This window comes from Caretta caretta, chromosome 10, assembly GCF_965140235.1.
Source record: "Caretta caretta isolate rCarCar2 chromosome 10, rCarCar1.hap1, whole genome shotgun sequence".
Lineage (NCBI taxonomy): Eukaryota > Metazoa > Chordata > Testudines > Cheloniidae > Caretta > Caretta caretta.
In genome coordinates this window covers 17,837,430-17,852,900 of record NC_134215.1, presented here as the reverse complement: position 1 = coordinate 17,852,900, position 15,471 = coordinate 17,837,430, and the positions used below count along the sequence as shown (strand labels likewise).

At 40.7% G+C, this 15,471-nt stretch overlaps 1 protein-coding gene across 4 annotated transcripts in view; it reads left to right on the top strand.

Moving 5' to 3' along the window:
• VPS35L (VPS35 endosomal protein sorting factor like) overlaps positions 1-15,471 on the top strand; it is a 119,347-nt gene that overhangs the window by 14,785 nt on the left and 89,091 nt on the right. For all 4 annotated transcript variants that reach the window (XM_048866258.2, XM_048866257.2, XM_048866255.2 and 1 more), the window contains exons 7-8: positions 5,094-5,222; positions 12,892-12,976. In XM_048866258.2, the coding sequence (XP_048722215.2) occupies positions 5,094-5,222; positions 12,892-12,976 (214 nt within the window). The remainder of the gene's footprint in view (positions 1-5,093; positions 5,223-12,891; positions 12,977-15,471) is intronic.

Here is a 15,471-nt window from a genome sequence, read left to right as displayed (position 1 = left end):
AACATTTGGCAAGGTCATTAAGTGGTCCGCCGAGACCCTCAGCAATTTTGAAGTGGTCCGTGGAAAAAAAAAAAAAATTTGAAAACCACTGCATTAGAAAAAATGGCTTAACAGCATGAGGGTCAGTCTGATGCTTGTGTTCTTTGAGCTCTGATTTATATTTTAAAGGTATTTGGTTAATATAAAGAGTATAAGGTTTAAAAGCGCACTGTCAAGTACATTATGTATCTATTTCAGCTTTCATTGTGTTTGCCCTTTTCAGTAGAAGCAGAATCTCGCCTCCCGATTTTTCTCTGTCCTTTTGGCAAATATTGTATAGTAATGTTTCCAGTGTCGGAGCCAGCACAACTGCTTTATTTACCTTTGTTTCTACACCAGCATTGCTGATGTCACCAGGAATAGTCCCATAAATGCTGGGAATATGTACAGGAAGAAATGTTCTATGGGCCTAAACCAAAGCCCAAGACTCAGTATCTCCCCTCCCTGGATTTAGAGGAAGTTCATATCTGGCTCTGATCTCTGCAGCTTGGGCTATATTTGTTTAGTGAGTTGCTACAACAAAGCAAGCAACTTGCATGTGTTGTTTTGTTGCATCCTACTAAAATGGTGGGATTAAAAACACAGTTATTATAGGGGAGGGGCTGGTAGCTCAGCCTATTATTAAGGTTCCTCATTTCCCATTATAACATGCAGTTTTCCGTTGTTTGTAACTGCCAAACTTTAAGAATTAATTCGGGGTAATATTTCCTATGCTGTTTTTCTGCCTCATGCTGATTTTTTTTTTTTTTTAAATGTCAGCCTAAAACTATGTAGCGTGAGGTTCTATGCCCACTAGAGAGCCCTCCAGAGCCTAGAATGGAACCCACGATTCCTAAGTCTCACCCTTCCTCTCTTGTCAGCAAATATCTGTGATACCCTCCAGCCGCTGTCCCCCAATGCCCAACACTGAGTGCTCTGGTCACGAACTGCGCTGTCCAGGGGTCATGGAGACCAGAAACTCTTCCTCCTCCTTCCCCCCACAACACACACTTTCAAAAATTTCACAGGGTTTTAAGTGCCTTTTCTTGATTGCCCAGCTTATGAGCACACCTAGCACTCTCCACTGTTGGGTGCTGCTGCCCAGCTGAACATGCCAGATACATGCTCAAGACACGCTCTGGCCTGGAGTAGACCGGCAATGCTGGATCTCCTTAGCCTGTGGGAACAAGAGGCTGTGCAGGCACAGCTACAGACCAGCTGTAGAAATGTGGACATCTATGAGCAGATTGCGTGAGGAATGCAGAAGACGGGGTATGACAGGGATCTGAAGCAGCGCCATGTGAAAGCGAAGGAATTCCAGCAGACATACCAGAAGGCCAGGGAGGCTAACAGTTGATCTGGTGCCAAGCCAGAGACCTGCTGATTTTACAAAGAGTTGCAGGTCATATGTGTTGGAGACCCCACCAGCACCTTGCCTGCAACCTCTGAAGCGCCTGAGTCGCAGGCCCGTGGCGAGAACAGCGAGGAGGAGGGACATGCTATCAGGGGATCCCGCTATGTCACAAGTCAGGACCTGTCTGATACTCTACCACACTCCAGTGAGTTCCGGCCATTGAGTAGGGGTGAGCCTGATGGAGGGGAAAGAACCTCAGGGTAAGTATGTAATTGTATTTCTTATTATTATGATGTACTGATGGTGCCCCCAGCTTAACAGGACACTACTATTGACTTTTTGTTAACTTTACTTCTCCTTGTTGTACCACTACCTCTTCTGGTAAAAGTAAGTTATCTGCTTTTCATTCCCCTGTAGAGTTAGGTGGGGGGGAGGGGGAAATGTGGAGCAGTTTGTGTATGTACACAGGGATATCCCTCGAATCCTCCTGAGCCATCTTGAGAAAACTTTCATGGAGGTACTCTGCAATCCTCTCCAGAAAGTTTCTAAGGATGGCAGCCTTATTTCTTCCTCTGCAGTAGGACACTTTCCCATGCCAGTTGGCGATAACTTCGGCAGGCACCATTGCAATAAACAGGCTAGCAGCATATGGGCCTCTGTGACTTCAGGACTCCAGCAGCAGCTGTATTCTCTGTGCCTTTGTCATGCTCACAAGTGAGATATCAGCTAAAATCACCGTGGCCTGTGGGAAGACGGTGCCAATATTCAGTGACATTGCCTGGTTCTCGTAATTTCATGCACTTGAGCAATTCTCTCCTCATTTCCCTTGTCCCTGCCAGGTCAAACTCATCATGGCTGCTGCTGTGAGTTGGGCCATCCACAAGCACTCTGAAGCAAAAGTGTCAATAAGCATGTCTTGTTTAAAACTTTAGGGGAGCAAGGGAGGGGAGTTCTGAATCGTAACTTTCACTTTCCATTGTGACTGTACCGACTATGGTACCTCTGGGTGTTTTACCTGTAGCTGCAGCAGTTGCAACCTTGAGGGGTTACCCCTCCACACCCATGGAACACCTGCACCAGGCAAGGAGGAGAAGGAAGAGGACTCATGGTGATGTGTACAGTGAGATCCAGTGCTGATTCAGATCCTTAGCAGAGGGTCTGGAGGGTGAATATTGCAGACTGTGTGGAGAAGGAAAGAGCAGACAGGAGAAAGGTGCAGAAAAAGGAGAGGGAGATGCATCAGGACATAATGGGGCATCTCCGGCAGCCAACACAGGTGCTGCAGACTCTTGTGGAACTACAGATTCAACAGTCATGGGCTTGCCTCCCTTTGCAGTCCACAGATAATTCCATTACAGCATCTTCCCTACACCTCCCGCCCCAATATTCCATGCAGCATCAGGGGCTGCATCCCTACCTTGCCACTCCACCCTGGGGAAGTTTAAAGACTTCACATACAGTGACCTGAGAGCCATGGTTGATGTATGTGTAGGTAAAATGGACATGAATGCACTTTCCACTTCTTTAAGTGCTGTTCCATAAATGTATGAAGGTTTTAATGTATTTGCATTTAATTTGGGCAGAATTTTTTTTTTGCAGTGTGTTTTGTTACACAATAAAAATCTGTTGTTTGGAAAATTATTTATCTTTATTAATTCTCAACATATGCTGCAGAATGCCTGGTGGTACTGAAAGCACCCACTTGTTGTATAGTATGACACAACTCATTGGATCAGTAAAAACAACCCCACCAGTGTAGTAATCATAAATGTACAACAAACACCACAAAATGAATAGGTGCATTGACACCGTTTATTCATAGATGTACACGAAGTGCCACATAATTCCCAACAGGCCCCAAAACAGCAGGATCAGGGAGAGAACAATACACCATAATGTTACAGTGGCTCATTGTTAAAGTGCTCTTTCAAAGCCTCCCTTAGCTGTATGTATAGCTTCACATTGAGCTCTTCTAATAGTCCTTGTGTCTGGCTGTTCAAACTCAACAAACAGCTGATGGATCTCTGCCCTTCATTCTGCTGGCAAGTTTTCTCCCTTGCTTCACAGATGTTATACAGGACACAGCAGGCATCTATAACCACTGGGGTTTTTTTGTCACTAAGACCGTGCTGTGAGTAAACAACGCCAATATTCATTCAATCTACCAAAAGCTCAGAACCTGCTGAGCTGGTAGTTGAATCTTTCCTTGGTGCTGTTGAGGTGGCTGGTGTACAGCTTCATGAGCTGGAGAGCAGAGGGTAGGCCTGGTCCCCCAGGATCACTATTGGCATTTCAACATTGCCAGTGGTAATCTGCTGGTCTGGAAAGAAAGTACCTGCAGGTAACTTTTTGAATAGTCCTGTGTTCTTAAAGATGTGAGCACCGTGCACCTTCTCTGACCACCCAGCGCTGATGTTAGTGAAGCATCTCCCATGATCCACCAATGCTTGCATAACCACAGAATATTAGCCATTTCTGTTGATTTACTTTGTGGCAAGGTGGTCTGGTACAAGAATATATATGAATATATATATATATATATATATATATAATATGTATGTATATGAGTGCTGTCTATTGCTCCACAGCAGCTGGGGAAGCTCATTGCTGCAGATCTATCCACTATGTCCTGCACGTTGCCAAGAGTCACAGTCCTGCATAGCATGAGACAATGGCACTGCACACTTGCATGACAATGGCCCCTATGGTTAATTTTCCAACTCCAAAATGCTTTCCCGCTGATTGGTAGCAATCTGGTATTGCAAGTTGCCAGAGCACTATCGCCCATCACTTCTCCAGTGTCAGTGCAGCTCTCATTTTGGTGTCCCTGCCCTGGAGTACTGGGGTAAGTGCGGCACACAGATCAGGGAATGCTCCCCTTCTCATCTGAAAGTACTGCAGCCACTGCTCATCATCCCAAGCGTGCATTACAGTACAATCCCACCAATCATTTCTTGGGCCTAGATTCGGCACTCTGCTACCTGTAGCTGCTCTGTGAATGCCATTTGCAACCTTGAATTGGTCCTTGTTTTGTTCCACAGCAATCTATCCTCCAAGAAATTGTCATGCTCCTTGCTGATTCGGTTCTTTTTCCAGCTCTGCAGATACCTCAGGATAGTGCATCCTATGCTTGCAACTCTCATGACAATAGGTCACAGTTAGGCAGGCTCCATGCTTCTGTCAGAGATGGTGGACAGCAAGGAGGGCTTTGTGGGTTCATGGGATTTTTTTTAAAAGGCATGAAAATTTGGGGATGGGGAAAGTTGAATCCTGGGAAGTTAATCCCTTGCTCCCAGTCACCTCTGTGTGACTTGTTTCTGCTCCATTATGTATTGCCAAAACTTCTTAAGAGAGTGCACTGGACGGTGGTGAGTTGCACACTGGGATACCTATCCATGGTTCATCGTACTGTGCTTTGACACAAGCACTCCAGGTGAGTATGTGCAGCACTGATGCAAGGAACCAAGTAGGCAAGTGTACAAGTGATATACCAACTGCGGCAGCTCTATGCTGATTTAACTTGCATTGGCAAAAGTTTGTAGCGTAGACGGCATGTTAGCTCAAGTGGCAGAGCCTGTGCAGTGGATCTTAAGGTTCCAACCTTGCTGATGAATCTCAAATTAGGAAATGTTAGGTTTAAGGTTAATAGATTGGCTAAGTAATAGGTATCTTCTTTTTGTTGGTTGCCTCTTTATTAAATGCTGCTGTTTTTTCTTGTCAGGGTTCACAAAAAGAGCTGTTGAATTTGACTCAGCAAGATTACATGAATCGGATTGAAGACCTCAATCAGTCACTGAAGGATGCCTGGGCCTCTGATCAGAAAGTAAAAGCTCTAAAAATAGTTATCCAGGTCAGTTTAACTATGCATGTGTTATACAAAAATAATGAGTTTTGTTTATTTAGAAAACAAAAAGATGAGTGAATGTTACTCTAGCTATAAGATTGCTGTGGACCCCTCCACCATGCTCAGAATTCTGAGGGTAGGCATGAAGTGTGTAAAACTCTTTGTGCTATATGATTACCAGCTTATTCTGGCCCTAAGTAGTTGGAGAGCTAGCTGCTACTAATAAAGTAGTATGAATGTCATGATGACTCCCTAGCCCACGGTGCTGATCCAGGCATGCACTTAACGTGCTCGAGAGATCTCATTTTGAATAGTGCCACTGAAATTGTACTTAAAGTTAAGCATGCACTCAAATGCTTTGTCGGATCAGGGTTTAAGTCTCTCAGAGGCAGTAGTGAAAGCCCCATAACTGAGAACACTTAAAGTTAGACTGGACAAAACACAAGAAAATGTATTGTACGGAATAATCTTAATTAGAAAGGGGGATGGATTATATGATTTTTATGATTATATGGTTTTTTAGCTTTCTAAGATTTATAATGTTGTAAATAGTTAAATTGCAGTAAAGTTATTGGTGATCACATACATCTTCCTCTAACGTGATCTTTTTATTTTTGTTTTATTTTTCCTAATACTGTGCTTAGATGATATGGAAAATAATACACAAATCAACGTAATTGATACCAAAAATTGGGAGTTTGAAAATGCTTTTATGTTGTACATTTTAGTACCATTGGTAATTTGACATTTTTACCTTTGTGAATGTATTTTTTTGTAAATGGTAAGGTGCAAAGTTAAGTGTGGGGGAGTGATGAAGAAATATATGCAGAATAGGCTGAATCTCTTAAATGTTTATTTCTAGACATTCTATCGTTTGGGTTTTTGTTTTTTGTTTTTTTAAAATCAGTTTTGTAAAGGAAGTACATAGTTCACTGGTCTCCATTGAAATTCACTTATGTCTTTTGCAAAAGCTGATGTTTTGTGACTAAGATGTTACTAAGAGTTTAGTTTCTCACCATTTTTTTTAACTATGAACTGATAACCTCTTTGAAGTTGATCAAGTATTAAAGAGATGAAAAATTGCCTAATTGATTTGAAATAAAATGAGGCTCCTTGAGGAAATCAAAATACTTAGATGATCGAAGAATGCTTAAGATATTCTCTCTGATACATATGCTTGGTGTTAATAATTTAGAAACAATAGATCTGTATCTTTAAGATGCTTATCACATTAAATATTTATTTCTGGCTTACAAAAAATACACATTTATGATTGTTTCACTGCTCTGGCACAAAAAAGCTGTGAGCTCATTTAGTAGAAGTGAACATGCTTATTTCCCAGTCTGTTGTTCTGAAAGTAGCTGCAAAGGGAGCCTGAAATTCATTGCAACAGATATTTAGAGTTGCATCAAGTAGACTTCCAGTGTAAAAATTCTTTTTTTTCATCGGATGTGGCAAACTGCTGCTATCTTCCTTTCAAGGACTGTTTGTTGACTTACAAAGTAAACATTATTCAAAGAAGTTGATATCATATTCCAAATACATGTGGTGTGAGATGCTTGCAGTGTAGATCATATGTGGAAAATATTTGAAACAGCAAGTGTTTTCTTCTAAATATATGTCTTTGGCAGTAATTCTGCTTAGATTAATTCATTAACACTGTTCTGATGCAATGAAAGTTTTAACTTATTTTTTAGTTTTTGATTCATCTATCTTCAAATAAAATAAAGCTTGTAGGACCTCCTATTAGTCAAACATCAGTTGAAGTTAAACCTCTATCTAGGGCTCATCACTGTAGTATCATATTGGGATATATTCTACACATGTGATATACTATCCTCTACAAATAATAAATGGCTTGGAGGGCAGTAGCTGGGAAACTTTACCCTGGGATAAAAATAGTTCCTGAGATCGTGCAGGTTGCCTGAAGCTAACATCACAACTGAAGGGACGATATATTACCAGGTTTCTTTTATCCTTGCCCATCTTGATTCATTTTTGGGTACGGAACAGAGACTACTGATATTGCTGGCAGCTGATCTCCTTATAATGTATGGTGCCCATGCTAATTTGTTAGATCCTTCAGCATTTTTTTGTCATCACTGGCCACAAGTATTGTTTCCCTGAAAGGTTGTCGTCTTGCAGGAGATGGACCTCTTGGAGTGAAGTGGAGTAGAAAGCTGCCATGCTAAGTGTTCACTGATGCCAAATATAGACTACTGTTCACCTGTGGCAATAACTTAGCCTGCTTTTGGCCATGTCCTCAGTTTCTAGGTAGATTTTTTTTTTCCCCTTTAAAGTTGATATCTATTTGGTTTGGATACCTAATAATTCAAAGGAGTGAAAAATACCTTTACTTTGCAAGTCTTCAGTACAGTCAGGAAAAATGAATTAACATTTAGATGGAAAACTTGTTTCAGCAGGTTTCACTGGATCAAGTCACAGTTAAAATTTGCCGTCTGCCTGCCTAGACTGAAAATCTAATAAATTAACAGTACTACTTCTCCTAGACTTATTTTTCCATTATTTTGTTTTAAAATGTTAGTTGTACTACGGTAGCACTTAGAGGCCCCAGCCAGGTCTGGTTGCCATTGTGCTAGGCTCTGTCCAGACATATAGCAAGAGACAGGTTAAGCCTCAGCCAGCTTACAGTCAAGATGCAACAGGTTGGTGTGACAGATAGGATATGGAGAGAGAAGAGAGGACAGGGAAACCCTTAATACAAGCAAGTTTAGATTAGGCTGGCTGAGTGCACAATTCGTACGTGTAATAAGACCATCAGTAGTAGTAATCACGGCTTGGAAGTGAGTCTTATACACGATAAGGTGGTGTGCTTAGGGATTTTGATTGGGGAGGAAAAGGGGATTCGTAGGTATAAGGGGTAACATGGGAGAAAGCGTGAAGGTGCTTGTGGGAGAAGTGGATGAAAGACTGATAAAGGCTGTTAAACTGCACAATAGAGTCAGTAAAACCAATGTTGTTAAATTTTTATTGGCCACTGATTCCCCCCCCCCCCCCGCCAAAAAAAAAATGGAACGATGGCTAGCGTAAACTGCTGTTTTCTGCATATCCTGGTTTAGTAAAGTAATTGAATAATCTGATTAAGCACAGAAACAGTTCAAAGATTCTCTAGTGATGTTCAAGCTGTATTAATTTGTAAATTACTCTTTTGGGGGAGATGGCACGTGTTAAGAAATAGGACAACTGAATGTTAAAACTTGTATGAATTTGTCTTTAAATGAGGCCAGAGGCAGAGTGCAGTGAAGTTGCAACAACCTTAGAAACTGAGACACTGATGTAATGTTAATAGTCATCCGGAAAGGTTACATAAAGTCAGGATTGTTTTTCCAGCAGCGGATCCCCTTTGGAAAGCTGTTTAAGTTGGAAATGCTGGTAAAGTTTACAAAGGAAATGAAACATAAATCAGGAGTGAATAGAGTTAAGAAAATGATCTTTGAATTTGGATGATTATGCCTTTTAGTAGCACCAGGGAATTAGCAATATTATTAAAAAAAGCAAATTGTCATGAAAAGTGTGGTGACCTAATAGTATTTTATCATAAGAAAATACAATACCATATTACAATGCCTTTGTTGAGAGGAAAACACGGAATATAAATGTAGTACCTGTGGGATTTCTGTGTATATAATATCACAAAAGGATTTTCAGAGGAAGTCAAAGGAAGATCCTAAGACATGGTTCTGTGTCAGACCGTGTTTCTTAGAATGATACCAAAATTGAGGATGTTCCCATCTTGTGATTTACTTAACCCACCTACCTCCAAAAAACAACACTCTCAGTGGTCCCTGGGTAATGTCAGAAGAAAAGTTTAATATTATATGCATAACTACTTCTCACGCATAGGAACCCTCATTCTCCATGAAAATTCTAATCCCTACCTGATTCTAGGCCTGGGCATTAATTACATCTATATTTCAGTTACTGAAATATTATACCAGTTTCTGTGGTAAGAGATGGAGGAAACAGAAATGCAATAAATTGATATTTAGAAAAGAGTGTGAATGAGGGAATACCTTTACTGGAGCTTCACTATTGCTGGATCACTCTGAATTTGAGATACTCTTAAACATATTACTACTCCCTCTTACTGCAGAGGTAAACAGTTTCCTAACGAGTACAACATTATGAGCATACTAAATGGCGGGGGCTTACTTTATTCCCAGAATTAAACATTTGTCAATAGGGGGCAAAAACCCAGCCGCATCACAACACTAGAAGTAGCTTGATTTAGGGCCAGATTGTGAGAGAACCTTGTTAGGGAAATGGAAAAGTACACACAGAGCCTTGCCTTCCACAACTCCATGCAACAGCTTGTACAGTTGCAGTACTTGCTTCGAGGGAGTATCCTGAGTGCCCCTGGGGGGTGCACAGTGCCATAAAGGGAGGGAGGTCTGTGCTTGTGGGTTCACTGTTGGGCATGTGAGTCTGTGTGTGTGATAGTTTTGTTTTGTTTTTGGTACACATAGAAGAGATAACAAAGAATTACTGGGAAAGCAACTAAGTATTATTCACTAAAATTCTCTTGGAAATATAGCGCAAATGAGCTATGTGATAAATTTAAAAGACTGCAGGAAACTTTCAGGTTTGACCTTGATAGAGCTTAGAGACACATGATTATTGTGGAAAATTCCAGCCCCATCCTACTAATAATTTTAGATTCAGAGCAAATGCTGCTGTGATGGTATCTATTTTTTGAGTGTGAGAATCAGAAATCTTGGGGGCAGTTGTGCATCTGTCTTAAAAGCTTTCTGTACTCCACTACAAGTGTCAACATATTTAATATCTTGTTTTCTTGGTCTGATAGTGGAAAGTCAGAACATATGGAAACTAATGTTCTCTTTGGGTACGTCTACACTGCAATAAAATACCTGTGGCATGGCTTGGGCTGGCCCAGCATAAGCTGGCTTGGGCTGCAGGGCCAAAAATTACAGTGTAGATGTTTGGGCTCAGGCTGGGGCCTGGGCTCTGAAACCTTCCCCCCACTCATGGGTTGTCAGAGCCCCAGCCCCATCCCGAGCCCCAAAATCTACACTGCAATTTTTGTCCCTGCGAGCCTGAGACAATTGACCCAGGCTCTGAGACTCGGTGCCGCAGGTTTTTTATTGCAATGTAGATGTACTCTCATCATCAGTTAGGTGAACTCATCTCACAATGAATATATTAAAATATACGAATTGAAGAGAGAGAGCACATATATTTTAATAGCACTTTAACTTTGTCATCCTTAGTTTAAGTGAACAAAGGTGTGTTGTGTGGTGGCTGCCCATAATGTGCTTGGATGTATCTGTTACCTGAGGGGAGAACTGTGTACATACTTAACAGGCAACAGTGGAGATAGTTCTCTTGGGTCACAGAAGTGAAGGGTCTAGCTTTTCTTTCTTGTGAACTCTCTAGATCCCCTCTTGGTGAATAAAGCAGTGAGGCTGAAAGGACTGTCCCACTTATACTTGTTCTGTGTATTGTTCCAGTCTGGTGATGCTTCAGCAGGTCACTTCCTGAATGTTGGGAATAGAGTTGAAATTGTATTTTTAGACAGTTCTCCCCCACCCCCCTTACACTGTATTCATTCCATTCAGTTGAAGACTGTCTCCTGATTGCAGGGGAAGGGCCATCCTGCAGCAGAAGGGACTGGGGTGGGTTTTTTACTGGTCCTCTTGGTGACATGGAGGATAAAGAAAAGGAGTACTTGTAGCACCTTAGAGACTAACCAATTTATTTGAGCATGAGCTTTCGTGAGCTGTAGCTCACGAAAGCTCATGCTCAAATAAATTGGTTAGTCTCTAAGGTGCTACAAGTACTCCTTTTCTTTTTGCGAATACAGACTAACACGGCTGTTACTCTGAAACCTGTCATGGAGGATAAAGAGATTTCTTGTGAAGCTATAGGGTTTATTTGTGTTTATCAAGAGAGTATATTGGAGAGATAGACTTGTCCCTTTACTCCTCTCTTCCCACCCCCAAGCCTGCTTTTCTTCTACAGCGGGTGCTGACTATCAGTAAACTTCTCCCAAAGATTTCGGCTACATCAGGGCTTATTGCTGTGTCCTACCATATATGTACCATATCTTGTATGTTTTATAAGTTGGTCACCATGTAATTGGATTCATATGCTGCTCAAGTAAAATGATATTTCACTTTTTGGCCCTATCTAAACTAGGAAATAGGCTGTGTTTAAACTATTAGCAAATATGCCTTTAAACATGACTTTAGACCTACCATTGACTCAGTTTAGCACTTTAGTGTCCACCACTGTGTGTTTGTGTGTCTGTGATGTGGTTGATCACAGGTTTCCCTTTATGGTTACCATGACGGGCAGACATGTTTTAAAAGGTCTTAAAAAGGTCTTAAGTTCTACTAGATGCAAGGTTGTGTTTAAAAATATGGTAGCTAGTATGTTTTTAACCATAATCTATTTCCTAGTTTAGATATGTGCTGTGCATATGCTGCGTATAGATGCTTGGAAGACAGATTATGATTAGCACCATAAAAATGCTTTTAAATAAATATTTTTTTAAAAAAGGCGGCATTTTCCTTGTATTTCTCACTATTCTCTATCAGAGATCATTTGTCTTGCCTCAGTGAATATATAAACCTTTCCCAGGCCAACTTAAATGCTGCGCTGTGGATTTCTTAGCATGAGGGAAGACTGACTGATGGTCTCCATTTCAGCAGCAGCACTATCATGGTGATATTCTCCAGAGCCAGGTGTGACAGTTTCAGGGTAACTGCACCTGTATTCCCCCTCCATGGTCCACTCCAGGAGTGTCCAGTGAGGTTAAGCCATTGCTTGTCTCTGGGCAGGGACCCACTCCTAAAGGCTGCACAGCCACTGTCTGACACTGTGATACTGTCTGACACTGTGACACCAGCAAGCCAGTCTACATAATGGCCAGCATTGTGCTTTGCTTTCTCTCTAAGGGCTGTGGCCAGTGTATTGCCAGCAGTTACAAGTTACCACACAACTCTTTTTAAGCAAACAAACTTATTCTTAAGGCAAAAGCATTATAAAGAAAGCACTTTTAAAAAAGCAAGCCCAGAACAGATTGAAATGCACACTAAACATACCAGGAGTCACCCATCAGTCTTGTAGGGTCAGAGTAGGCCAAAGTCTTTCCAACACTTCTGCAATGGTTGGGGTCTCCCTTAGAGGGAAGGTCCTGTCCATTTGCTGAATCAGAAAGAAGGTCCTGTGTCAGTTTAAACTCATCTCCTTTTATACCAATGTCCTTTCATTACCTGACGGTCTTTGGAAAACCCAGTCTGAACCAGTATATGCCAACCTTACCAAGGGATGGTACCCTGCTGCAGGTGTGCCTGAATGATTCACCTTAATCTCCCCTTCTGCCCCAACTGTTTAGTTCCTGGAGGAGCTGTGGTAACTCACCCCTGCTGAGTTGCATTCAATCACTGACCCACAATGATACATAAACCATTCAAAAACTTAATACAATGTCATCCTCAAAGATGCTGCATGTGATTGCAATATCTGTCACAGCAGGTATCTTGCAGTGTTCTGTCAAACGATTCCAAAGTCTCTAGGGCTTTTTATATGGCACTCTCCTTTGCTAATTCCATCACTGACTACCTTTAAATTGGGTAAACAGAATTTTGTATCCTCCTGGTAAAGCTTTGTTCCTTTTTTCTTTCTTTTCTAGTGTTCTAAACTTCTTTCGGACACAACAGTAATCCAGTTTTATCCAAGTAAATTTGTTCTAATTACAGATATACTTGATACATTTGGTAAGTACTTACAATGGACCTACGATGGATTCATTTTTATTAATTTTTTTGTAGAATTACAAAATATTCTAGAAATAGAACCTATAAAGAGTTTTAAGGAGTTAACATCAACTGCTTTAAGGATTTAACTTTTACAAAAAATGTAGATAGTATAGGGAACACCCTGTCTGATGAGTCAAAGACATTAAGGACAAGCCAGCACAGCCTGTAGAGAGAGAGAAATGGATAGACATGTCCCTTTGGACTGTCCTCTCTCCCTTCACTAGACTTTAAGTGATTTGTGGTCAGATTATTGTATCTTTGCTTCCTTGAGATCCACTCTCTCTAGTTGTGTCTATTTTGGCTATTTGAAGATAGTGGTGCGGTTGTGATACTATTAAGAGGGATTTACAGCTCGTCTGTTAGCCAGCTATCTTCAAAATATGCAAAGGTCTACCAGTCTCCTCAGTCATCCTTTGATGCTGGAGCACTTACTAATTGCCCTCACCCTCAGACCATCTCAGACTTTCACTTTTTTCAGCTCCAGGTCACCTCCGCTCCAGTGAGTTCCTGGATATGTTCCAGGTTGGTTTCAGGCTGCTTCTAGGCTTGAAACCCATTGATTAGGGGCACAAATAAACTCATGCTAGCTATTGTTGGGGTCAGTTGACTATCTTGGTCATGCTGGTCTTCTCGGTAGCCTTTAGTGTGATTGACTATGGATGGTTGGTTTGGCAATTGAAGGATATAGCTTCTGTGTCAGGAATTGCTCTTGATTAGTTCCTTAGCTGATGGGAGTCAATTGCTGGTGATGGATAATGCAGAGTTCTTGCAGGATCTGTCTTATCTGTAAGTTCCTTAGCTTATGTACAAAGCTTCTTAGCAAAGTATTATAAGTATATTGATATTCTGCACATCTTGTCCAGGGGCCTTACTGACTTCTGGTCTGGAGAGATGCTTAGATGACATTGCTGGCTGGACATGTCAGATCTTTCTCATCCTTAACCCATGGTAGGCGGAAGTGTTGCTAGGTACTAAGAATTGTTATGAGGAGTTTCTTCCCTTCCTTGATGTCTTTACTTACTGACTGAACATGTTTTAAAGTAATGAACCAGGTGAAGATCTCTAGTTTTATTTTTGTTTTTATCTTGCAACAGTAACATAAGCCTTTGTAATCATAGGCTGTGTCAACTAAAGTAATTTCTTAGAATTGCTTCCAGCAGTTCTTCTCTCTCACTTACAGATAGTACAGAATGTACAAGCATGCCTGGTCACTGGATTGAGCAATTGTGCATGGTGAACTGGTGAAATCATTTTTAAGCTGGTCCTCTTGGGTTTTAAAACTTCTAATGAGGAGCCTGGCAGTATTTGAGAGATTCTCCATTAGTCTTGTCCTGGTAGGTTTCTGCTTTCTGACACTGTCCACTCCTTTAGGATTGGCTGTCTCCTTAGATCAGTGGGTGATTAAACCTTTGTGGCAGTATCCCCTGTGGATCTCTTTCCTCTCTGGGCATTGTGTTTTTTTTATCCTCCCTACCTAATTTTGAAAACTGCCTCAAAACTTAATTTGGGTTGTTATCTCTCTAATAACCATACAGTCTTGTTTCAGTTCCATTCTGCCTCTGTATAAGACTCCCTTGAGGCATCCCTAATGTGCCCATCACCATGGCATTTAAGCGTCTGGCTCATAATTGGGACGCACTAACTCTATCCATAAAATACATTACTCTTCACCCTCCCTTTATTTATCTGCTAACATTCAAATTACTAGGTCTATTTTTATAATCTGTCCATCAGAGTGCTGTGCTTTAGTCCTTGGTTAGTGAAGAAAGGCTTATGCAAAAAGTTGGGTCTTGCAATGTGTTCTGAAACCAAAATGATGGCATGTTGTTTTTTGTTGTATTTGGCTTTGTATTGTTTGTTTGCTTGGTTCAGTACCTTAAGTCTCTTTGTGAGGGTATGCAAAACACTATATGCTATATTCTGTTAATGATATTTATATTTTCATTAACTGATTCTGCAGATTTTCATATGATTCTCTTATTTATAACAATTTTAAGTAGAACAAATATTTAAGTGATATATATAGATATGTCCCTTTAATGCTGTGTTTGGGATCAGAATATTTTTCTGTTTTGTTTTTCTATATTACTAATGAACATGTTTAATTTAGAGTCCTAACAAGAATAAGTAAGTACATTACTTTGTGGCCTGTTCTAGAAATGTAATAGTTATCAAAGTAACTTCTGAAAGCCAACAATCAATTCTGTTTCAGAATAATATATTGTTTCACTGAATAACCTTGAAAGATGAATAATCATAAATACATACAATATGCCGTAATACAAAGAGTACCACTAAAGTGAAGTCGTGAGATAAACATCATTTGTTATGGCTGTATGAATTACCAGTTGTAGAAAACTAAAGACTCTAGGGAGGAAAATAATTGAGATGATTAAATAGTTGGTTATGTTTTATTATTACATAAACAATTGTCTCAGTTGGCTGTCTTCTCC